Consider the following 25,952-nt stretch of genomic DNA (forward strand, 5'->3'; position numbering starts at 1 on the left):
GTATAAGATACTCGAGTTCCACTGGGAATTTTTTTTTCTTTTTTGGCCGCAGGTCACTAGAATTATTTATCACATTGAATTACGTTTTTTAGTCTCTCAAATTGAGGGTAAAAAAAAAAAAAGGAAAAACAAATCCCAGTAGAACTCGAGTATCTTATACTCGGTTTCCATAAATGGAAATCGAGTCTTAGATACACGAGTTCCACTGGGAATTTTTTTTTTTCTTTTTTGCCACAGGTGCATGGACCAGAATTAGTTTTCTCCCCTGCAGCAAATTTTCCAGGGTCCAGAACACATCAAACAACTACATACGTATGATAGGCGAAGGGAGCATACATTAAAGTTTTACAACCAAATTAAAACAGTAACTATTCAATAAAATGATTGTTGGACAAAAGTCTTAGCACACAATGGCAGTTCAATACTAGAAGGGCCTTGTGGTTGAACTTGCCAAAGTAATATCATTGTTCGTATTATAGGAAAAAGCTGCATCACGCAACTAATGTAACGAGTAAAATGGATAGCAAAGAGTTCAATTATTCGTAATTTACAACAATAAACAAAATAACAACTAAGTTAATACAACATAGTCTACATATTCGCCTAGCGGATATAACATATTATACATAGTCACCTAACACTTGTCCATACTGATACAACATACTCTACATAATCACCTAGCTTGTCCATACAGAAGATAACGACAAGTCCCACGTACAATGTCACTTACGAAAATAAAGTCTCCGCTTGCCTGACAAACATGAAATACGGTTATTAGTTTCCAAATGCAAAGAACAAAAACCAAATGACATTCTGAGTATATTATATAAAAACAGTGACGGCACTTGCCTAGTTCATAGCACTACCACTTGTCGAAGCCCCATGGGAATTGGGACAACATCTACGGTTATGCCCCTCTTGATGACACACTGTACATCGTTGCCTCGGTTGAATCTCCCTCAACTCCGGATCTTCCCTCCGGCTTCCCCGTTCTCGCCGTACCCCATCCATTTCATTCCTTATTCTTGACATCGTAGGACGACCTTTGGCCCGCAACAATCGTGGGTCAGGCACCCACCGTGGTCCGCGAACGTCTCTCCATAATGACTCTGACTTTGGCACCACAAAATTATGTGAATATGTGAGAATGGCGTTGTTCAGACTGTAACATGGGTCAATATAGCTGGGCGCATCGAGATGCAGAGCTTTAAGAACTTTAATTGCATGCGAACAAGGGATCTTCAAGTTTTGCCACTTTCCACAACCACAGGTTCTATCAAATATGCGCACATCATGACTGTGATTTCCCCCTCCAGCTCTATGGTCGTTATACGGGGTAACCACTTGATATATACCCTCTGCATGATTATAATTCCTCAGAGTGTGTCCTGCAATTTTCTGCTCATTTTTGTTATAGATCTCCATTGCATAATCACTCCACACCTTACCTCGAGAGAGATCAGAAGTAATTTGTTTATGTCGATCGTGGAAATATGCAACAAGTTTAAAATAAGTGAACTCAACCATTGCAGCAATGGGCAAACCGCGGGCACCTTTAAGAACCCCATTAAAGCACTCAGAGATATTGGTTGTCATTGCCCCGTAACGTCTTCCACCATCATGTGACTGGGTCCATTTGTCTACATCCTCACTCATTAGATATGTGTATGGCATATAACGTATAATCCGGCGATCAGTAGGGTCTACACCCCTCAGTAAATTAATCTCGGCCTCCTTAATGGTTTGCATTATGGACACAAATTTAGCATCATGAGTCGCATATCCAGCTTTCAAGGCCAATGCCTTTAGAGTCGGGTTATTAAAATGTGTGTTGAAGTTGCTAGCAACATGTCGAAGGCAATATCGATGATATACCCGTTCTCTTCTGTCTTGCCCTCTAGGCCACTCTCGAATGGCGCATTTGATACCTTTATGTCGGTCAGAAATAATGCAAATGTCCTTATTTTCAATAACACGCTCTATCGAAGTCCTGAAACACTCTAAAAACCACCCCCAACTAGCCCCTGACTCCTTGTCCACAACAGCAAAGGCGATAGGCAAAACCTTTTGATTAGCATCGGTTGCCATTGCAATCATCAATACCCCTTTGTATTTACCATATAAATGAGTTCCATCAATACTGATCACTGGCCTGCAATACTGGAATGCAGCAATGCATGGAGCGAATGCCCAATATACATAGCGCAGTAACGTAGTACCTTCTAATGGCTTAGGTATGGTGTGATAGCTATACTGGGTACCCGAATCCTGATCCAAGTATGCCAACAACAACTTTCGCAACCTTTGGTAAGACTCCTCCCAATCCCCAAAAATCTTAGCAATTGCCTTTTGTTTTGCGTCCCATACTTTATAGTAAGAAAGCTCATGATCATACTTAGTACGGATGATCTCCCAAAGCTCATCAACAGTAGCAGTGTGCTTTTTTCGCAATCTTCCCACAATTTCTGATGCAACAAAATTAGAATCCATCATTCTACCATCTCTTCGCAGCCCAAAGGGTATACAACTGTGTGGACCCACATAAGACGTGACCATCCACAGACCATTGAATTTAGGCTTCATGTATGCCCCAACGTACCACTTGCAATTGTCGTCAATGCATGCGGCGCACAATTCAGTTGTGCTCGACCTTTGGATGGAGAAATTTCTATTATCCTTTGCTGCGTATATTATCAATGCACGCTTCACCGCAGCTTTATTTGCAAAAGTCAACCCTTTACAAAAATGCATCCCATCTTGCCAAGTACAAAGATATGGTATCTGAAGACGTGAAGGATCAACCATATTTTCCCAAGTATTTGCGTAGAATGAGTCCGCAGGAGGTCTGTAGCCAGTGGTCGTATCTGTATCATGCTGGACACCAATATCATCATCATCTGCATCACCTTCATCATGGTACTCCATATTTTCCTCTTCAAAATTAGGAACGACTTCATGCTCATCCACATCGTTCTCAAAGTCACCTCGCTCAATCCTCTCTTCGTACTGATCCATATCATCATTATTTTCACCATCATTCACAGCATGATCTTCGTCTTCGTCTTCGTCTTCGTCTTCCTCCTCTAAATGTGTCTCTTGAGAGTAGAGGGTTCCACCAGTATTCGCAACATAATCTTGAGATGAGAGCGTATAACCTCCCATTGTAGTGCATCCATCATCTAGGGTTGTAAATTGTAAAGCCGTAGATGTTTCTTGCACCACCTCAGTACTGTTGTCTACACTCGCCTCCAAACTTACATACAACTCAGCAGCATTTACTTGGGGCATTTTCTGGATCCTACTAAACATCATCTTTACATGTTTATCTTCTTTAATCGCCATATACCCATAATTTATCCGTTCATGAAGAACTTCTTGTGGGCAACGATAAATAATCTTGATGTCATACCAAGCAGGGTTCAATTTCAATTCGTCCATTATTTTCCTCTTCAAATCAGTCAACGTCTTCAACTTACGACGTAACATCATGTAGTAGCATTCGATACCCTCCCCTCTAAATGGGAATCCGTCAATCCCTTCAGGATTGTAAAGGTGTCCACCGAAGTATACATTTATGTCAATATTCTTCAAAGATTGTGCACCTATTAGAGAGCCAACTAAATTTATGTTAGTGACATATTTGATCTCTTTCATTTCACATCAATTACAAAAACTTTTCTATCTACTCAAAGTACAAGAATCACAACTTCTAAAAGTGTAACAATTGCATATACTCACCCCACATCACATACAAACACACTCAATCATTATAATTTCATACTCAAACAAATAAAAAAACTGAAGACAAAACTCACCCCCATTACAAAATTGAAACTCAGCTCTAACAAAAATATAAATAAAAATATCAAACCAAACAACAAAAGTCATGAGGATGTGCAAATGAATGAGTGCAATTATGTAACAACATCATTCAAGTCATTTTAAATTAATGTCATACCCTATTACACTACTATTGATGAAATAACATAGAGCAGGGTTCATCAGACAAAAAAAGGAAAAAAAAAACACTAATGTGAATATAATCATGATCAATCAAATTAGACATATCATCTAATTTAATATATAAATATAAATATATTTATATATTTAGCCTATTTATACAACTATATAATTAAATATTTATATAAATATATTTATATTTAGCCTATTTATACAACTATATAATTAAATATTTATATATTTATATAAATATATTTATATAAGTATTTATATATATAGTTGTATAAATATAAAAATATAATTATATTTATATAAATATTTAATTATATAGTTGTATAAATAGGCTAAATATAAATATATTTATATAAATATTTAATTATATAGTTGTATAAATATAAATATAAATATATATACGTATTTTTTATAAGGAAACAAATATACATATTTTAATACAAACAAATATCTTATCAGGAAACAAATATATTTGCCTAATACAAACAAATATTTTATTAGGAAATGGCATATACACTAAAACAATGCAAGCAACACTTTTTAAAGCAGCTATATACACTAAACAACTAATTAGAGAGTGAGGAGACCCTTACTTGACATAATGATGTGCAAATGTACTGCTGAGATTGTATGAGAGTGAGAGGAGCAATGTTTTGCTGCTAAATATGTATGAGAGTTTGAGTCTCTGTGAGAGTTCTTAAGAGAGGTTCTGTGATTGAAGTTGCTGAAGGTGAGAGTTGTTGAGGCAAGTTGTTCTTCATGTGAGAGAGTTGTGTTTAGTCAAAATATTCTCTGCATCTGAGAGTAGTGTGAGAGTTTTTTTAGGTTCAACATACTGAGAGAAGTTTTTGGTGCTTGTGCTAGTTTAACATATTTTTTGAATGTGTCTCAAAACAGACAAATTATATTCACATGTCCTTCAGCAACGTACTCATCTTACCTGCTGGAGGAAGCAACAAAGACTGTTGACTAGCAAAAGCACCAAAATAGACTAATAGACTAGCACAAGCAACAGACAAAACATGTCATTCAACACAAGCTTTAATAATAGCACAGAGCACGTATTCAGCTAATAGACTAGAGCACAGAGCACGTATTCTAGCACAGAGGACAGCAAAGACACTTGATAAGACTAGACAGGAGGGGAAATAATGGTTTGAAACTCGAGTCTCTAAGACTCGGTTTCAAAAGGTAAACCGAGTCTCAAAGACTCGAGTTCAACACGCGTATCTTTTTGGTTAAAACTCGAGTCTTTGAGACTCGGTTTACCTTTTTACGTAAACCGAGTTTCAAAGACTCGAGTTTAGGTCGCGCCTACGTGGAACTCGAGACTTAAAAACTCGAGTTCCACGTACACTCCTGCCACGTCAAGGCCATGTCAAACCACATAAACCGAGCCTCAGAGGCTCGATTTAGGGGCCCAAAATCGAGCCTCTGAGGCTCGAGTTGCTAGTTTGCGAAAATGTTTCCAAACTGACCCTACTAACTAAATAGTTGGGGTTTTATGGGTAATTACCCATTTTCGCCCTCACATTCCCCCACCGTAGCTGTGTCTTCTCCTTGTCTTTGAAGTGTGGAAGGGAGAAGCAAGGAGCTCTCCTGAACTGGCCGTGAGGTTCTCCAGGTGCCAAATTTCTTCTTTCATTTCCTTTCGTTTGGATGCTTAGAAAATGCGGAAGATTAGCCACGAAAAAAAATTCACACAAAAAATTGGTAACTGGGTGTTTAAGAGTAAGGCCTTTTAATTAATGAATGAAACATAAAAACTCGAATTTCAATCCTAAAAGCCCAGTGAAGGTTTGTTAGGTTCATGTTTTGACTTAACTTCTCTGCTTCCAGAGTTCTGTTAAGTTTAGACAATGGTGGGCTCTTTGCCTCCAGCTTTTCCTTATTGTGAGAAGCCAATTTATTGAGTAGACTTAGAACTAGGAGAGTGGTGGAGGATTGAGAAATTTCAATGCTGTGGATGAAATTCTTGCTTTGGTCATAGTGTTTATAGGAACTGGAAGATTTGCACTTGCTATTGGAATTGGAATCGCGCGTTACGTGATAGTTTTTAATATGCAGAAGTATGGTCTGCAGACTGCGGGTTAGTGAATTTATCATTGTAATATAATGGTCCCAATTTCAATAATTTCACATGCTAACAATGATAGTGTTCATCATCCAATCCATATGTTGGACAATGTTACATGTTGAAATGAAATGTTCAAAGTTTCTAATTTGTGTCTAGTAAATCATTTATTCAACATAGAAAGTGAAAGTTAGTCTCCAATTTTTTTTTTTTTTTTATAGTTAAGATAGTCTCCAATTTTAGATTATCTATTATTCAACATACAAGTGGATCCTTTTATAATAGAGTGGCTATATTTTAGCTTAGCCATCAACCTACTGCAACCTTCCTTTTTCTGGGTGTGGGATTGGCTATGAAAATACATAAGGCCAACCTTGACTAGTCTGTTGAGTAAGTATAGCTGACCCCAAAATTTTGGGCCAAAGGTCTGATTGTTGTTGTTGTTATTTAACATACAATTCCTCAACTTTAGCTTGTAAAGGTACTGCTACCATATCTAATGAAATTTCCTGAAAGATTATGTTTAATTCTTTTTAAAAAAAAATTATTATGTTTAGAAAGATGGCCAAGGCCTTTAACAGCATTCTCGATTTCCTTTTTAACCAAATCCTAACCACTAATACGCCTTCTATAATAAACCATAGCCCCGTTTATCATGCTGTAGTAATTGTGTCCTGTGTTCTTGTGGTATTAGAGGGTTCAATATCAGGGATGCAAGGGAAATATTTGTTGATTACTTAATAGGCTATCTTTAAGTTAAATTTAATAACGTGCACAATTCTCCTCATTATTATAATTTTCAATTACACTAACAAGTCATTATCTAAGGTTCCTAACACAAATGCACTTACAAGAATAAATATAATGGCTAACCTCTGTCATTGTCTTGGAAAGGACTTTCAAAACAATCTTGTAGGTGGTCTATAATAATTTTAACTACCAGACACCTTTTGGGTAGTTTCTTTTAAGAGATCAATGTCCAAACTATTCGGACTTTAAAAAAAAGAGGGAATGGTTCCTTTAGTAGTTATCAAATTTTGCTTTTCTTTTTCTCCCTTTCCTCCATTTCTTAGGGCATTCAGATGTTATAAATGAAAGTTCAAGGAATACTAAAATATATTTCACTGGGGTAGGGGTAAAGCTGTGATGTTTAATGTTTTTTGTTAAAACAGCACTATAAATAGTAAACTGGATATGCAATGAATGTTGAGATCAAAATGACCTCTAATGTAGACACCCTGCTGCTCCAAGTGCTCTCAAATTTAGACCAAACTAACAAGAAGAAGAAAAAGCTGAAAAGAGCTCTGGCCACATTTTTTTTCTTCTTTGGGATTGGTGGCACATTGGTACAATAATTTGCTTTTGGTTTGACAGCAATTAAAATGATAGGGAGGCTTTTGGAACTTTAAGCAACATTAGGGGATTGATTGCTCTGTTTTAAACTTTAGTGGGACAATGCAACTCAGTTGATATGGTAAATATTTGTAATTAGCCTTTCATTTTACTATGAGAAATTGAAGTGTATTAATTTTTTAAGTTTCTTACTTTTCACTCTCATCTTTTTCCCCTCTTCCTTGCAGCAAAATACAATATCTCTGATTACTTTTCTTTCTTCTTATGCACTATATTACAAACCACTTAGGATGTAATTGAGGCAAGGATCATGGTTCAAACCATTAAAGGATGTGGCAGGAAAACTTGCAGGTATTGTAAGTAATCCACCGTACATACAGAGTGACAATATCTCTGGGCTACAAGCTGAGGTTGGTAGACATGAACCAAGACTTGCATTAGATGGTGGTCTTAATGGCATGGGTGTTCTTCTCCATCTTTGCAATGGGGCTGCTTTGATGTTAAAACCTGCTGGATTTTTCATTTTTGAGGTATGGATCTTTTAATACCACTGAACATTAAAAATCTGCTTTGTTGCTTGCTCGTATACATGAACATTAAAAATCACTGTTCAATATATTCTTTTGTCCCACATTCTCTCACGTCTTAAGAATGAGTGCCACAAGAGGTCAAACTCTAAGCATACATGTCTATTAGATACAGTATCTGTCTGCCAACTTGTCAAGTAGCTAATGGATGCTGATGATTGTTGATGATGTAAATTGGGTTAGACTTGGGAAAAGAATCTTCCAATGGCATTATTATTGGCACCCAGTTGGAATACTTCTACTTAAATTTGGAAACATATAGGACTATATATGACGCAGCAATTAGCTATGAGGCTAAGGTGGATTCAGTCCTAAAAAATAGAACTTTGGTTTGGATGCCTGCTAGATCTGAGGATTGTTCATAATTTAAAGCCAATTAAGCCTCATAGATCTAAAGGAAGAGGATAAGGCTAAGTGGACCGTCACTAAGTCAGGTTGCATCTCTTGTGCAGCCACATTTGAGGCATTAAGAGATAAAGGCTGAAGTGGTGGACTGGTGGAAGCTCATGTGGTTCAACCTTACCATACCAAAGCATGCTCTCATTGGCTGATTGGTGATCAAGAATAAATTAACCACTAGAGAGTGACATTCTGTGTGCTATGCAGGGGTTGTGTTGAAAGCAGGAGCCATCTTTCTGGACACATGTTTATGGGGATGGGCTGTTAGGATCCTCTAAGGGAAGGGACCTAGAGCATCCATATGTAAGATTGGATGGTAGGTGCCTATATATTATATTTGGTGCCAGAGGAATGCTAATATCCACTATGGCCCAATCTTGACTAAGGAGAAAATCCTCAAAAATAAAGAAAGATGTTAGAGGCAGGCTTGAGTTCAAAGCAAAATTCCCTAATTCCACTCTAAACAAGATTCTTTGCTGACATTGGGGCTTAAACAAATCTATTTTGATCTCCATAGCTCAATGATCTGTAATTGCTACAGTAAATTGTTGAATTTTTTTGGAATTTGAGTTATAATGGAGCTGCTTGTTGGATAAATGGAAAACGGCAAAGATTCTGATTGTGTTTGTTGTAGTAGGATGCAGTACTTACTAAGGCTGATTGTATTGCATTATATTTATTGGCTTTGCTTGGGTTGTGAGTTTCATTTGAGCTGTTTACTGAAGTCAGCGGCTTGCTTTTTCCTTGCAAGTAAATACAGCTAGAGGTGCAAAAAATGACTCTGGATTCTGCAGATTGTTGCTGCTATATATTTCCAATTAGCTGCTAAGGCTATTGCTATGTGCTAGACTGTTTGCTGTGTGCTTGGAAGGTTGATTGCTCAAATAAGTGTTCCCCTGTTCATAGTTCACAGGAGTTTGTTAACTCTGTATTTTTGGTTTGTTTTGTTGGTCGAGTGGGCTTCTTTTAGGCTTAGTAATTTTGATAGCTGAATGACCTTTTGTTCTTTAAATAGATTGTATTCTTTGTTTCTTTTTCAATAAAATATACATTCGAACCTAGATCCTTGGAAGAATTTATTCTATGTAGTGAAGGGTGATTGTTCTTTTTAAGTGTTTGTTTAAAGTCATATATAATAAATTGAAACTTAGATTGATTGTTATACTCTCTACAGCCACAAGATAATGTAATCTAAAACATTAAGTTTAAAGGGAAATTAAACAAAAGATCCACTTTTATTTGTACACTGGAATAATGCCATGTAAAGTTCTAAACTAACATGGCATCTTTGATGAATTCCCTTCCTATAAAAGGCTTTTAGGAATTGAGTTGATTATTAGTACAATCACAGTCACACATTATAGTAGTAGAACAAAGCACAGTACATGAAGAACACTCCTACACCAAAAGAGAAAGAAAATCATTGACTCCGACACTTGGAAGTGAAAGAAAATCATCCATTGATCCTTTCAAAAGGGATATTAAACTAGCATAATATTATAACAGATCAGGTAGAAATGCCTAATCCAAGAATTATTAAAGACATTTATTCCTTCTATTTGTTTCATGTCTCTACAATTCACAAAAAAAAAAAAAAAAAAAAAAAAAAAAATCGTTAGCTAATCATTTTTAACCTTGATAACATAAGAAAAGGGATAGGAATTATTTCAAGAAGGTTGTGGGTTTTAATAAGATGACAATTTCTGTTTAGTATTTTGATCATGAATGAAAAATGAAAATCCAATTTTACAATCAGCTATGATAATCTACTCAAGATTAATAAAAAGGTCAACATAAAATCTCCATGTTTTTTTAATAGAAGTATTTGGGGACTAAATGAAATCAAAGTAAATGAATAGGACATACTACTTAATGTAGTCTTATAATCAAAACTAAATACCCCTTACTTGAGCTCTACTTGGTCTGCCTCTGCGGATCCCCCAAACTAATGAAATCTCTTTTTATCAATTGCAGTTCCTTAATGACTTCCTCCATGCTCATTTTCTCTTTTGGGGTTTCCAATGTTAAGAATTGAGAGTAAGCACTTTTGCATGTCAACATCAATATGCCTAGAATCCTCAATATAATTAGCTTCTTCTACTTCAATTTCATTATCATTGTCATCTTTTTCTATTGCCATCATTACCGCAGTTGCAACTCCCAATTCCTCAACTTCTCTTGGCAAAAGTATGGGGTCAACAACTTGAGCAAGTCATTTTGGTAATGTCATCTTAAAAAAATTATGGAGATTCAAACCATCTTTAAACATATCATCAGTGGGCATCCTTCTTGTAAACATTTCTAGCACAAGGATTCCGTGGCTATATACATTCCCCTCAACCGATGCCTCACCACCCATACCATACTATACAACTTGTGGAATTGAAGGAAATTAGGCAATTTCTATCTATAATGAAATGGATTAAGGTCTACAAAATGCAAATTCAAAGAAAATGAAATGAATCTATATGGAAAAATAATATGACATATGATATTACTTCCGCAATTGAAGGAAAATGTATGAAACTTTACCTCAAGGGGCCAAATTACTTTTTTTTTTGCATGTTCAATTTGATTGAAATATATGCATACAAAGAAGATATGAAGCTTAGCCAAAGGATCAAAATGTCCATCGCCAAATTAACTTAGGCATTTCTCAGATTATGAATCTTATTTTTGCTATCAATTACTTTGTTTTAAATTTTATGTAAAATTAATTATGTGCTTGTATGTACTCAAGTGAATATTTTTTATAAGAAACAAAGAAATAGTAAGCAAGAGAGTATGTTAATATGTTTATACTAATTTTACAAATATTAAAAAGCTTATATGCTCAAAAATACAAGTAGTTAATTCTTATCTTTTGATAAATTAAAGTGACGAAGAGAAAAGCAACATATTATAGGATTGTTAAGGATTTAAAACTAAATAAGAGAGGTTATACCTGGAGCAACATAGCCAATAGATCCTTTTAACCCAATTGTACTAGTACACTTCTGGGAAGAATCATCGGTGCTTGTGAGGAGTCTTGCTAGACCAAAGTCACTTAGATGAGCAATCATCTCACTATCGAGAAGAATATTGTTTGGCTTTAAAATCACAATGTATGATTTGTTGCTGACAATGATTGTGCATTTAATGTAGAAGCCACATCAATTGCAATAATTATTCTTTGAAGGAAGCTCAAATTTTTGATTGATTTTCGCAATCAATCATTGGATGTAGCCACATATCTAAACTTCCATTTGTCATGAATTCATATACAAGAGCTTTAAATTCATCACCATTATAATTGATACTGGAGCAACATGTTAAGATCATCACAAGATTTTGGTGTCGAACATTTCTTAAGACATTGCATTCCGCCACAAAACTCTTGGTAGTTCCTTTAGTTTGAAGGTTTAGGACTTTTACTGCAACTAACATTTCTTCTTGATTAAGAACTCCTTTGTAAATTGATCCAAAACTACCAGATCCAATCAAATTATTGAGAGGAAATCCATTAGTTGCTCGATGAAGCATTTTCTATGAAATTGTTGGAAGGAGATCCATCTTTGAGACTATAGAAGATGATTTCTTTTTATATTTTTTCCTCCAATAAAGAACAATAAATGATGAAACTAGAAGGAGACATGCAACCAAACAAACAATTGTGATTATTGTTCTAGAAGCAAGAGACTTTCTTGATTTTGTAACTTGGGGCATTTTGGTAGTTGTAATTGTGGAATATCCCCACAAAGCTTATTGTTTCCAATAATTGATATTGCATCTACATTTTTGAATACTCCAACAGTTGGTAGTGGGCCCTTAATATCATTGAACAAAATGTTCAAATATTTTAAAAATAAAAGTTTCTGTAGACCCTTTGGAATAAATTGTAATAAGTTGTTTCGCAAAACATCCAAAAGTTCAAGGCCTTTCAGATAAGTCATGGATGAAGGTATGATTCCTTCAAAGGAATTCCCTTGCAAGTTGAGGTTTTCTAAATTCAATAAATTTCCAATTGTTGTGGGAATTTCACCGGACAAGTTGTTTTTAGAGACATCTAGAGAATTAATATTTTTCAAATTGCCAACTTCAATAGGTAATTTGCCACTAAATGAGTTGTAGGATAAATTGAGTATTAGCGACAAAGAGAAAAGAGAAAAAACCTGTTGAGGTATAACTCCGCTGAGGTAATTTTGTGAAACATCCAATTTTTACAAACATCGGCAGTCACCAATACTTGGAGGTAAGCTTCCTTCTAAATTGTTTTGAGAAAAGTCCAGTTCAGCCAATTGAGTGAGGTTGCCAATAGAGCTTGGGATTTGTCCTGACAATTTGTTTCCTGGTAAAAACAATCCTTACATCTTTTGGAACTTCCCAAAATAAGTAGGTATCACACTTGTGAAAAGATTATCTTCCATGCCTAAGCTAATTAAGTTGATAAGATTATGCAAAGATGCAGGAATCGTTCCTGATATTTTGTTGCCTCCTAAATACAATTGATTAAGTTTTGTTGACGAGTTGCCAATAGAATTGGGCACAAAACCTTCGAATTGGTTTAATGCAATTGATAGCACTTTCAATTTGCTATAGTTTCTTAAAGATGTTACGAAGTCCAAATCCCCTCCTAAGTTATTCAGACATAGACATAGTAGTTCAAGATCTAGTAGATATCCCAAATTAGTCGGAATTGATCCCACCAAGCTGTTAGACCCTAGGTCAATAAATTCAAGCTTAGATGCGTTGCATACAGAACCAGGGATTGGCCCAAAGAATTTATTGCCACCAATTTCAAATATTTTGAGATTAGGGAGAGTGATGCCTAATTTAAATGTCATAAATTACAACCAAACTAATGAATATGTTTAGTTATTTCATTACAACACATTTTATTCCTGGTAATAAAGATTACCATTTTTATTGTAATCCACATTTAGTATACCAAACGTACCCTAAAAGCATCCGTTAACATGACCCATTTTCAAAAGATTATGTAATGACGTTAGAAAAAATTAATAAACGTTAAAGTTTTCATTTTACATTATATATATAGGAGTAATTACATGACTTTCCAATATTATTTATGAAATCTCATCCATTCTTAAACATATAACTTAATACTTGATCTTAATATATTAAAATTTAAGTTTTAAAATTATGCTGAAGCTTTTTTTTATCCTATTTATTTTAAGCACAATTTATTAGCCAATATAGACAAGTTCTTTTTCTTTAAAAATAAAAAAGTTGAGTTCCAAAATGAATCTAAATATGGTTTTAAAAATTAGAACGGACCACAAAACTAGAAAAAAGATTCGGTTGTCAGTTTTTATTGATCAGTTTGATTCAGGTTTTAAAACATATATAGTGAGTTCCAGTTAATTCAACTAGTAAAATCTCTGATAATTAAATAAGAAATCCAAGGTTTACCAAAGGTCTTGTAGCTAAATTGACACATCTCCATGTACAAAGTACTCGGGAGTCTAAGGGGAAAAAGATTTGAGCTGCAGCATGTTGTAATTATTTCTTAAAAAAAAGAAGAAAAAAAGAAATTTAGGGTTCAATCCCTGCTTATACTAAAAACTTATTGGTGTTTTGGTCTAATAATAAAAGAGTTATCATCAAAAGAAATGTCATAAATTGAAAATCTTTTAATTTTTTTTTTTAATTTTAAAACTAAAAGCCCATAAATCACTTTAAAAAAAGAAAAAAAAAAGAAAAAGCCCATAAATCACCATCCGCCCATAAACGCGTCTCTAACCAAACTTTTCCCACAAATTCCCCAACCGTACCTCAATCTTTTTTGTCTCCTTGAAGAGGAGCAAGGAGCTCTCCTGAACTGGCTGTGAAGTTCTCCAGGTCCCATTCTTCTTCTTCCATTCCCTTTTGTTTGGTTGCTTAGAAAAAGGGGAAGATTAGCCCAGTGATTCACACACAAACTTCTTCTTCTAATCTATGATTGAAACATAGAAATTATAATTTCAATTCTAAAAGCCCAGTGAAAGGCCCTGCTTGGTTTAAAGTTTAAATCTTTCTCTCTCCTTTCCTTGTATAATGTCTGAAGTATAGAAACCTTTTAGTTTTCATGTTTCTGTTAAGCTTAGACATTCTTGCTTTAGTCTTTGTCTTCAGCTTTTCATTTTATTGTTAGAAGCCAAGTTATTGGTACACTCGGAACTAGGAGAGTGGTAGGGAATTCAATGGAGAAATTTCAATGCTGGTGATGAAATTTAAAGTCTAGGCCTTTAATTCTTGCTTTGGTCATGGTGTTTATGGGAGCATTTTTAATGGGTTTATGGTGGAATCAGAATTTGGTTTTGGCAAGATAATGTTATTGTTATAGAAGTTTGTAGCTTTATTTTTTGGGGGTTATTTAATTTTGTCATGATATTGTAGCATAGAGAGACCTACATTTTTTTTGACATTGACATTGCCAAAAAATGAAGCTAAGCTTCATACGTGGATGTTTTCCTTCTAATTTATCAGTCTTTATTAAACCCTCTATAAGTATCAATCTTCTTCGACCCGTTTGCTTTTCTTCAATGTCATCCCCACCCACTTCTTTGAAGCCTCAAATTCCTCTCTTTCTAAGACCACCACTGCACTCAACTTCTGTTTCTGACCTCCAAAAATGGCATGATTGGGCCACATCTTGCTTCTTCAGTTGGGACAACCTTTCTAGACTCCGATGATGGTCCAGACTCGGGCCTGTTGTGCAGGGAGCTTAAGTGGCTCATGGAAGATGCAATTGAGGATCACACAGTGTTTTCCCAAATGGGTATTGAAAACAATCAAACAAATGTAAGATTAAGGATGGGCATAGAAGAACTTTACAATCTGTGGAAGCAGAGGATTGAAGAGAGGAGGCCTTTTCAGTATCTAGTTGGGTGTGAGCATTGGAGGGACTTGGTGTTGAGTGTCCAAGATGGGGTTTTGATTCCGAGACCTGAGACTGAACTCATTGTTGACTTGGTGGCTGATGTCGTTTCAAATAATGAAGGATTAAGAGAGGGATTGTGGGCAGATTTTGGAACTGGAAGTGGGGCACTTGCTATTGGAATTGGGAGGATTTTGGGGAGTTGTGGGAGGGTCATTGCAACAGATTTAAGCCCTGTCGCACTGTCTGTGGCAGCTTTTAATGTGCAGAAGTATGGTCTGCAGCTCAGTGAATTTATCATTGTAATATAATGGTCCCAATTCCTATAATTTCACATGAAAACTCACTAACAAGGATAGTGTTCATCCCACAATCCATATATTGGATCATATTACATGTTCAAATGAAATGCAGGAAGTTTTTAATTTGCTTCTAGTAAATCATTTATTCAACATAGAAAGTGAAAGATAGTCTCCAATTTTTTATTTTTATAGGTAAGATAGTCTCCAATTTTAGATCATATTTTTATTCAACATATGAGTGGAACTTTTTATAATAAAGTGGCTAAATTTTACTTTAGCCAGCAACTTACCGCAACTCTCCTTTTTCCAGGCTTGGGATAGGCTGTGATTAAAATACATGTGGCCGACTTTGACTAGTCTGTTGAGTTTATATAGCTGACCCCATAATTTTGGGACTAAGGTTTGATTGTTGTTGTTATTCAACATACAAGTCCTCCATTTTTGCTTGTAACTGTACTGCTACTATAGCTAATGAAACTTACTGAAAGATTATGTTTAATAAAGTGGCCAATGCGGCAATGCCTTTACAGTAATCTTGATTCCCCTTCTAAACAAACCCTAACCACTTATATGCCTCCTATGGTAAACCGTAGCCCCAATTATCATGGCTGTAGACTGTAGTAATTGTGTCCTATGTTCTTGTGGTATTATAGGGTTCAATATCAGGAATGCAGGGGAAATCTTTGTTGATTACTTAATAGGTTGTCTTTAAATTAAATTTACTAACATGCACAACTCTCCTAATTATCTACAATCTTCAGTTGCATTAACAGGTCCATCATCTAAGGTTCCTAACACAAATGCACTTATAATGGCTAAACACAGTCATTGTCCTGGCAAGGAATTTAAAAAAAACCTTGTAGGTGCTCTGTAATAATTTTAACTACCAGACACCTTTTGGATAGTTTCTTTTAAGAGATCAATGTCCAATTATTCGGACTTTAAAAAAAAAGGGGAATAATTTTCCTTTAGTAGTTATCAAATTCGCTTTTCTTTTCTTCCTTTTCTCCATTTCTTAGAAGGCATTCAGATGTTATAAATGAAAGTTTGAAGAATACTAAATTATTTTTCATTGTGGGGGACAGGGTAAAGCTGTGATGCTTATTTTTAAATCAGCACTATAAATAGTAAACTGGATATGCAATGAATGCTGAGATCAAAATGTCTAATGTAGCTCAAAGTTCCAAATAACACCCTGCAGCTCTAAGTGCTCTAAAATTAAGAGGCATGAGAAGAAGAAAAGGCTGAAAAGAGCTTTGGTCACATTTTTCTTCTTCTTTGGGATTGGTGGCACATTGATGCAATAATTTGCTCTTGGTTTGACAGCAATTGGAATGATTGGGAGGGTTTTGGAAATTTAAGCAACATTAGGGGATTGATTGCTCAGTTTTAAACTTTAGTGGGACAATGCAACTCAGTTTATATGGTAAATATTTGTAATTAACCTTTTATTTTACTATGAGAAATTGAAGCGTATTAATTTTTTAGGTTTCTTACTTTTCGCTCTCATCTTTTTCCCCTCTTCCTTCCAGCAAAATAGAATATCTCTGATTTCTTTTCTTTTTTCTTCTGCCCTTTATTACAAACCACTCAGGATGTAATTGAATTAAGGCAAGGATCATGGTTCAAACCATTGAAGGATTTGGAGGGAAAACTTGCAGGTATTGTCAGTAATCAACCATACATACTGAGTGACAATATCCCTGGGCTACAAGCTGAGGTTGGTAGACATGAACCAAGAGTTGCATTAGATGGTGGTATAAATGGCATAAATGATCTTCTCCATCTTTGCAATGGTGCTGCTTTGATGTTAAGACCTGGTGGATTTTTCATTTTTGAGGTATGGATCTTTTAATACCTAGAAGCTAGAGTTCAAAATTTTAAATGATCATACTACCAATTTTATATTATTTTTCAACATTTTCTCAATGATAATGTTATAGAAATATTTGAAATTGCAATATCTGCAAGGTTTTTTTATCGTCTATGTGTTAAAATAAAAGAACTTAAAATGGATTTTACTTTGTGATTAGATTTGTGAATTACAAAAGGTTGAGCCTTGGTGCGATGACAAGTGCCTTCCACCAAAAGCAACAGGTTGCGGGTTCGGGTCTGGGAATCAGCCCCTCCTAACAAGTTTGGGGGTAAGGCTACCTTCCATGATATCTTTTATACCCCACAAAAGCGGGAGTTATGTGCAATGGGAATGACCATTTTTTGGATTTGTAAATTATGAATGTTAAATTCTAGTGCATGGATTAGCCTAAGAAGGGATTTCAAGAATCCCCAAGGAACCTGAACACATCAATTCATATTATCAAAGTCCCAAGTATGGACTTCATCATCAACTGTTGTTGTAGAAATTGTACTTGTGAGAAAATGGGTGCTGCTACACATGGATTGTATATGCATTAGTGTGGGTAAAGGAATGAGATGGGAGCCTGATGCACCTATTGTTGAATGCATACCAACAGATAAGTTCAACAAAGAAATGAAGCACTTGGGTGAGTTAGGAATGGTCAAATTTGATCCATAAGCATAGGAAGCTTTTCAAATGGGAAACCCCCTCCCAACCTTGGTTATTGAGACTAAAACCCTATGATACATGTCAAGAATTAGCAGACCTAATTGTAGGCTGTCATGCTAGGTGGTCACCAAAGATGATAACACAAAAAAGGACCTGGGTTAGGTACTAACTTGGTTCTCTGCAAATGATACTGTCAATGTATATATGACTTGTTGGTGAAAAGGACAAGAATTTGACGGGAGACTAGGAAAGAAACAGAACTTGAGATGTTGATATGGGGATAATGAGAAGTTTAATGGGTCTGGAATCAGGATTGTTGGATGTGCTATTAGGATTCTTATATAGCTAATGCTATTCTAAAAATACTATTAACAATAGTGTTGTTTTAGTGACTTTAATATCTAGTTTGGATGAGTTCTACTGTTCTGGAACCTGACACCTTTGCCTTGAACTCACCCCCAAACTTAATTAGGTTGTGTCTTTATAGACCATATTGGAGTCCTTAATTGGGTCAAAATGGTTCATAAACCATGTTTATCTGGGTTACTGCTACCTGTGCACATACCTCAATCCTTGTCCCTATTGCGTGGCTTGTACTAGTTTTTTTTATTTTATTTTATTTTATTTTTTTTTATGAGGAAGTTTAAATGTTTTTCTTTTCCCTGTTGCATGGCTTCTAGTGGTTTTATATGGGAGGGAGTCTCAGTGTCATTCTTTTTCTTTTCCTTTTTTGGGTAGTTTGTGTTTCTCCTTTTTTTTTGGGTCTATTAATGTTACATTTTCAATATCTAGGGGACACAAATTATTTAATTTTATGTTCTCCCGTGTTATGCCATATGTTTTATGCTAAAGTATTTCATACTCCTTTACACTACCTGCATTTTGAGCTCATTAAACATAGTTTATTTTTTGCCCCTACTTTGGATTTCTTTCTTTAAGTAATGTCAATTTAGTGAAAACAGAAAGAGAATACAGAAAGTATACAATAAAAAATAATAAAAAAAAACACCAATGAAAAATGGACACAAAGGGGAGAGAAAGATAAAAGTAAAGAAATTAACGGCGAATCAGAAAAGAATATAAAGATTCCATCAAAGAATACGCCTAGAAAGTATAGGATTTTAAACTCCATTCATAAAGGGTCTTCAAAAATATGAACTTAAAATTAGACAAAGTTAACTCCTTTCACTTAAATGTAGGCTGACTATTCTTCGTCTAAATGCGTAACATAAAATAGGGCAAGAATGGAACCCCGCACTTCCTTGAATCTAAAGGAACCGAAGGCTCCTTTCCAAGACTCCAACATAGGCATAACCCTTGTTTTAAAAACTGGACCGGACTGACCAGTTCAACCAGAAACCGGGCACCAATCCGGTCTGGTAAATTCCCCAAAACTTGTATAAAACCAGTCAAAACCAGGTAAAACCGAGAATCGGGACCAAAATTGGTTCTTTGACCATACATGTTTTTAAAACCATGGGCATAACATAACTTGGCATGACCAAAGCGATCTTAACTAGGCAAAAGAAAAAGCTCATAGGTCACAAGCAATAGGAAAATGTAATAGGGGATGACTCGTTGACTCACCATCAGATTTGCACAAGCAGCACCAGTCTGCCATGATAAAAGCCCTCTTTCAAAGGCTTTACAAAAAAAAAAAAAGGCCCACTTTCAAAGATTATCCATCAACTATATATTCCCAAGAGCCATCACCCAAACAAAGAATGCAACACTAGGCAGGGTTAGCATTTTCCATATGCATTTCCTAGGAAATTGGATAGGATTTACAGGCCTTTCTTGAAGCACTCTATAACTACTTTTAGCCTGGAAGCCAATCTTAGGTGATGGATGCAAAACAATCTACCAGGACCTATAGGGGTTACCTTTTATTGCTTACAGATCATCCAAAAAATTGGGCCATAGAATCTAAGTCCCAGTCTTGTGCCTCTAAGATGAAGACAGGTTTCCAATGCACTTGACCGTTGACCCAATCAAGATAGTTTGAAACCAAAGCCTCTTTGTCTCTGGCAAACCTAAACAGCTCAGGGTATCTATCCTGGAAAGTCCCATTGCTATCCCAATGATACTTCCAAAAGAAAACTTGGGAACCAACACCTACACCCCAACCCACCAACACCACCCACCCCCCCCCCCTCTCTCTCAAAACGAGTGTATGAAGCAAACTTCTCCCAACCCTTCCTGATATTGGGCCTACTCCATAAGGACCTTTTTCCGTTTCAGAGTACCTCTGACATCAAGTAGTTCTGTACTTGCTCTATCAATATCCTTTTGCAGTTTTGCTAGTGACTTCTGTTCCAACCCATACCTCCACAGCTATTTCCCAAGCAAAGCTAGGTTAGAAATCAGCAGCTTTTGAATGCCCGGTACCCCTTGGATTGGATTTCACATAGTTGACTAATTAACCAAATGGAATTTATGCTCCCCATGAAGCCCACCCCACAGGAAGTCTGTATTTTTTCCAACTTGTTGGCTACACTAACAGGAATGGGGAATAGGTAGGGAGACTTGAAAGTGTACTCTTGATTAGAGTTAGGCTAATAGGCCTCTAGATTATTTTCTCTCATTTTGTTTACATTTGGTTTCACTTTTTCCTACAATGGGTGGAATATGAATTGATAGTAGAATGTATTAACTTTATATACTCTTATTATTCTCATATTATCATTTAGTACATATACATATTGAATAGATAAAGACTTTTAGGAATTGAATTGATTATTAGTACAAACACATAATCACACATTTCCATAGTAGAATCCAACACAGTAAATGAAGACGACTCCTACACTTGAACAGAAAGAAAATCATGATTCCTACACCAAAAGAGAAAGAAAATCATCCATTGATCATTTCAACAAGGGATATTAAACTAGCTTGAAATTAAGATCACGACTCCTAATCCCTTGAATAATCCTAGCATTATTAAAGACATTTAATCTCTTCTAGTTGTTCCTGTTGGCCTTTGCAATTCACAGAAAAGTTCATTAGCTCACCATTTTATACCTTGATAATATAAAAAAACAATAACTATTACAAGGTTACAAGCTCGTGGGTATTGATAAGATGACAATTTCTGTTTAGCAATTTGACCACGAGTGGGAAATGAAAATCTAATTTTAAAATTAGCTATGACAATCTACTCAAGATTAATGAAAAGGTAAACATAAAATTTCCAAGCTTTTTGAAAAGAAGTATTTGGAAACTGAATGAAATCAACGTAAATGACTGGGACACACTACTTAGAGTAGTCTTATAGTAATTAAAATGAAATGCCTCTTACTTGAGCTCTACTTGGTCTACCTTTGCGAATCCCCGAACCAACAAAGTACTTTTTATCATTTGTAGTTCCTTAATGACTTCCTCCATATTGATTCTCTCTTTTGGAGATTCCAATGAACATAAGATTCCAATATTAAGGACTGAGAGTAAGCATTTTTGCATATCCACATCAATATGCCTAAAGTCCTCAGTATTATTAGCTTCTTCTACTTCAATTTCATTGTCATTGTCATCTTCTTTTGTTGCCATCATTGCTGCAGTTGCTACTCCCATTCCTTCAACTTCTCTTGGCAAAAGCACTGGGTCGACAACTTGAATGAGCCTTTTTGGTAAGGACATCTAAACAAAGTTATGGAAATTGAGACCGTCTTTAAACATATCATCAGTGGGTCTCCTTCCTGTAAACATTTCCAACACAAGGACTCCATAACTATATACATCCCTTCACCGCCCATGCCATACTCTACAACTCATGGAATGGAGGGAAATTAAGCAATATTCTATCTATTACAAAAATATCAATTTAGGGTTTACAGAATGCAAAGTCAAGAAAATAAAACAAATCTATATTAAAAAAACAATGACATATGCTTTTACTTTTGAAACTAAAGGAAACATTAATAACTTTATCCCAAGGGTACAAATCACTTTTCCCCCTCCTATTGATTTATTTTGATTAAGAAAATATATCTGTACAAAGAAGGTACAAATTTTAGTCAAAGAATATCAAATTTAACATTTCTCAAAGTTTAAATCATATTTGAATTTTATTTTTGAATTAAAATTTGCAGTTTTATAAAAAATAATAATTAAATTAAGTATGTTCTTGCGTGGTACAAACGCAAATGTGTTTTAACTTCTAAAAGAAAATCAAATACTAATGGCTTGTTTGGAAGTTTAGAGGGAGAGGAGAGTAGAGTGGAGTAAAGGGAAGGAGAGTAGTGGAGAGGAGAGTAGAGGGGAATGGTTTCCCTTCACCTTGTTTGGATGTTTTTAGAATTAGTAAAGGGGAAGGGAGTAATTAACCCTTCCCCTTGTTTGGATGTTTTAAAAATTAGGATAGAAATGAGAGAAAATAATTTAAATAGACAAATTTACCCTTATTTGAAAATGGACTTATGACATTAGTCTAAGATTAATTTGTTAGATTAAATAATTATTTTTTTGATATATAGGTTAAATAATTATTTAATCAATATTCTCATTCCATTAAATACCAATGATATCCATCAAATATATATATATATATATATATATATATATATACATATAAAATTACTATTAACTATTATAAAATAATTTTTATTACCTCAAAAAAAAAATTTATAATAAAAATTAAATTAAATTTTCTTTATTGTATATACATACCTGTGTCGGGTTGAAGAAGAAAGCGTTTAACCAAAAAAAAAAGAAAAGAAGACAGAGGTTTTCCCAGCAAACCCCAAGGAGAACCTGTCGGAGTAAGCTACTGTTGTGTCGGAGCACGGCGATTGGAGATCGACAGCGATGGTGTGGTGGTTTGGAGCGACGGCGATGGCGGGGTGGTTTGGAGCAGCGGCAATGGTGGATTCTCTCTCTTTCACTCACTCCGATTCTCTCTCTCAGATTATATGTGGGTTTTGGTTTGCTTTGAATTTTTGCTGTGGGTCTCTCAAATCGGCGTGGATTGTATATCAAAATCGGCAGCAGGGACTGAAAATCGGCGGCGACAGCGTGGTGGTTTGGAGATCAGCGGCGATGGCATGGTGGTTTGGAGCGGCGGCGATGGTGGATTCTCTCTCTTTCTCTCATTCCGATCCTCTTTCTCTCACTCCGATTCTCTCTCTCAGATTGGATGTGGGTTTTGGTTTTGCTTTGAATTTTTTGCAGGTTCAATCCGAATCATTTTGCTTCCTTTTTTTTTTTTATAATTTTTGTTTTGTTTTTTTCGTTTTGATTTTGTTGCTAGGGTTTCAATTTCTAATGGAATTTGTATTTCATCGTGAGCTTGAATTTTACTTGTTGGGTTGCCTTATTTGCAAAGTCAGTAACAAAGGTAAATAGTCAGATTCAAAATTTTTTTCCTCATTTTCTCGGGAAACAAACAAAAATTATTTGAATAATCTGTTTGTAATTTTGTTAATTTAAAAAGGTTAAATTAGGAAATTGGATTGATCAATAATTTATCCCCTTCACTCTCCCTCCAAATCTCTCCAATTTGGAGGAATTAAAAATGAGGGGTTAGAGGTGGTTGAAACCCCTCCAAACCCCTCCAAATCCCTCCCCCTCCTTCTTAAAAAAACTTCCAAACAAGGTAATTGGATTACTCCCCCTCCCTTTACTCTACTCCCCCTCCATTTTTAAACTCCCAAACAGGCCATAAGCGAGAGTTAGCAAATAAATAAATAAATAATACTAAATGAGAGTTTATGTTAATATGCTAATTATGTGTACACCCATACGAATATGTTGATGATACGAAAATTAAAAAGCATATATAACAAGAAAATCAAGGAGTTAAAAATCCTATCATTTGATAAAGTGACAAAAAGAAAATAAATACATTAGAATAGTTAAGGATTTAAAACAAAAGAAGAAAGATAATACCTGGAACAGCATAACCAATAGATCCCTTTAATCCAATTGTGCTAGTATACTTTTGGGAAGAATCATTCGAAGTTGTGAGGAGCCTTGATAAGCCAAAATCACTTACATGAGCAATCATATCACTATCAAGAAGAATATTGCTTGGCTTTAAATCACAATGAATGATTTTTTGCTCACAATGATTGTGAAGATAGTTTAAAGCAAAAGCCACATCAATTGCAATAATTAGTCTTTGAAGAATGCTCAAATTTTTTGATTGATTGTCGCTATCTGTCATCGGATGCAGCCACATTTCCAAGCTCCCATTTGCCATGAATTCAAAAACTAGAGCTTTGAAATCATCACCATTATAATTTATACTAGAGCAACATGTTAAGATCTTTATAAGATTTCGATGCCGAACATTTCTTAATACTTTGCATTCTGACATAAAACTCTTCGAAGCATCTTTGTTTTGAAGGTTAAGAACTTTTATAGCAACTAATCTTTCCTCTTGATCAAGAACTCCTTTATATACTGATCCAAAACTGCCAGATCCAATCAAATTGTCGAGAGAAAATCCATTAGTCGCTTGATGGAGCATTTTGTATGAAATTGTTGGAAGGAGATCAATATTTGAGACTATAGAAGATGGTTTCTTTTTTGATTTTTTTCCTCCAATAAAGAACAAGAAAGGATGAAACTAGAAGGATACATGTAACAACACAAACAATTGTGATTGTCAATCTTGAAGCAAGGGACTTTCTTGATTTTGTAACTTTGTGGCATGTTGGTAATTGCAACTGTGGAATACCCCCACAAAGCTTATTGTTTCCAATAACAGATATAATATTTACATTTCTGAAAACTCCTTTTGTTGGTACCTCACCCTCAATATTGTTGAACGAAATGTTCAAATATTTTAAAAATGAAAGTTTCTCTAGACCTTTTGGAATTAATCCTGATAAGTTGTTTTGTGAAACATCTAAATGTTCAAGGCTTTTCAAGGAAGCCATTGATGAAGGTATGGTCCCATTAAAGGAATTCCCTTGCAAGCCTAGGTACACTAAGTTCAAGCAATTTCCAATTGTTGTAGGAATTTCACCAGACAAATTGTTTTTAGAGACATCTAGTGAATTAATATTCTTCAAGCTGTCTACTTCAACAGGTAATTTGCCACTAAATGAGTTGTGGGATAAATTGAGTAAAAGTGACAAAGAAAAAAATTTGAAAAACCTGTTGGGGAATGACTCCACTAAGGTAATTTTGTGAAACATCCAACTTTTGTAAACTTTGACAAGTACCAGTACTTGGTGGAATGCTTCCTTCTAAATTGTTTTGAGACAAAAACAATTCAGCCAATTGAGTGAGGTTGCCAATAGAACTTGGGATTTTCCCTGACAATTTGTTTCCCTGTAAACTCAGTTTTTGCATCTTCTGAAACTTCCCAAAAGAAGTAGGTATCGTACCTGTGAGAAGATTATACTCCATACCCAAGCCAATTAAGTTGATGAGATTCTGCATTGCTACAGGAATAGTTCCAGATATTTTATTGCCATCCAAATATAATTCTGTGAGTTGTGTTGACAAGTTGCTTATAGAACTGGGCAAAACACCTTCAAATCGGTTTTCTACAAATGATAGTTTGTTCATTTTGCTACAATTTTTGAAAGATGTTAAAAAGTTCAAATCCCTTCCTAATTTATTCTTATTTAGATTCAGGGATTCAAGCTCTTGTAGATAGCCCAAATTAGTTGGAACTGATCCTGAAAGTTCAAAAACGTGTACAAAAACACCTTTAAACGTTTAGACCCCCAAATAACAACTTAATCAATTCAAGCAATATGTCAAACAACTAGTGTGCGGAAACTTAACATATGCTATCAAACGAAATTGATTAAATACTATCTAAGCCATAACAGATTAATATCCACAGCAGATAAATAAAAAGGCAAAGATAGAGAGGAAGGAAGATGCAAACACAAAGACAACACGCGATGTGTTATCGAAGAGG

General features: G+C 35.2%; 2 protein-coding genes, 1 long non-coding RNA gene and 1 pseudogene across 4 annotated transcripts; 2 read left to right on the forward strand and 2 right to left on the reverse strand.

Annotated features, from left to right (window-relative positions):
• Positions 1–523: 523 nt before the first annotated feature.
• On the reverse strand, positions 524–4,726 carry LOC115980936. Its single transcript, XM_031103127.1, has 3 exons — positions 4,566–4,726; positions 850–3,602; positions 524–751 (listed from the first exon to the last, which is right to left on the reverse strand). The coding sequence occupies exons 1-2, from the start codon at positions 4,570–4,572 to the stop codon at positions 850–852; spliced, it is 2,760 nt and encodes a 919-aa protein (XP_030958987.1). The 5' UTR covers positions 4,573–4,726; the 3' UTR covers positions 524–751.
• Positions 4,727–5,504: 778 nt separating this feature from the next.
• LOC115978850 lies at positions 5,505–9,443 on the forward strand. Of its 2 annotated transcripts, XR_004088887.1 has the most exons (3): positions 5,505–6,061; positions 7,689–7,929; positions 8,439–9,443. It is a non-coding gene; the product is annotated as an uncharacterized LOC115978850 (long non-coding RNA). The 2 variants fall into 2 exon arrangements; XR_004088886.1 differs by having other exon boundaries at positions 7,689–9,443.
• A 4,798-nt stretch (positions 9,444–14,241) lies between these two features.
• On the forward strand, positions 14,242–17,401 carry LOC115978848 (annotated as a pseudogene).
• A 3,969-nt stretch (positions 17,402–21,370) lies between these two features.
• Positions 21,371–25,591, reverse strand: LOC115980937 (receptor kinase-like protein Xa21). Its single transcript, XM_031103128.1, has 5 exons — positions 25,243–25,591; positions 24,823–25,094; positions 23,960–24,641; positions 21,812–21,836; positions 21,371–21,695 (listed from the first exon to the last, which is right to left on the reverse strand). Exons 1-5 carry the CDS (start codon positions 25,589–25,591, stop codon positions 21,371–21,373), a joined length of 1,653 nt encoding a protein of 550 aa, XP_030958988.1.
• Positions 25,592–25,952: the final 361 nt, after the last annotated feature.

Source organism: Quercus lobata, chromosome 3, assembly GCF_001633185.2.
Source record: "Quercus lobata isolate SW786 chromosome 3, ValleyOak3.0 Primary Assembly, whole genome shotgun sequence".
In the NCBI taxonomy this organism is placed as follows: domain Eukaryota; kingdom Viridiplantae; phylum Streptophyta; class Magnoliopsida; order Fagales; family Fagaceae; genus Quercus; species Quercus lobata.

What these genes read in the sequence shown, in the direction of transcription:
- LOC115980937 (XM_031103128.1), bottom strand. Translation starts at nt 25,591, where the DNA reads ATGAACAAACTATCATTTGTAGAAAACCGATTTGAAGGTGTTTTGCCC. An exon ending in AAGCATTCCACCAAGTACTG is followed by an intron (nt 25,095 to 25,242) that starts GTACTTGTCAAA and finishes CTGTTGAAGTAG; the next exon opens with ACAGCTTGAAGAATATTAAT. An exon ending in TATTGGTTATGCTGTTCCAG is followed by an intron (nt 21,837 to 23,959) that starts GTATTATCTTTC and finishes CATGAGTTGTAG; the next exon opens with AGTATGGCATGGGCGGTGAA.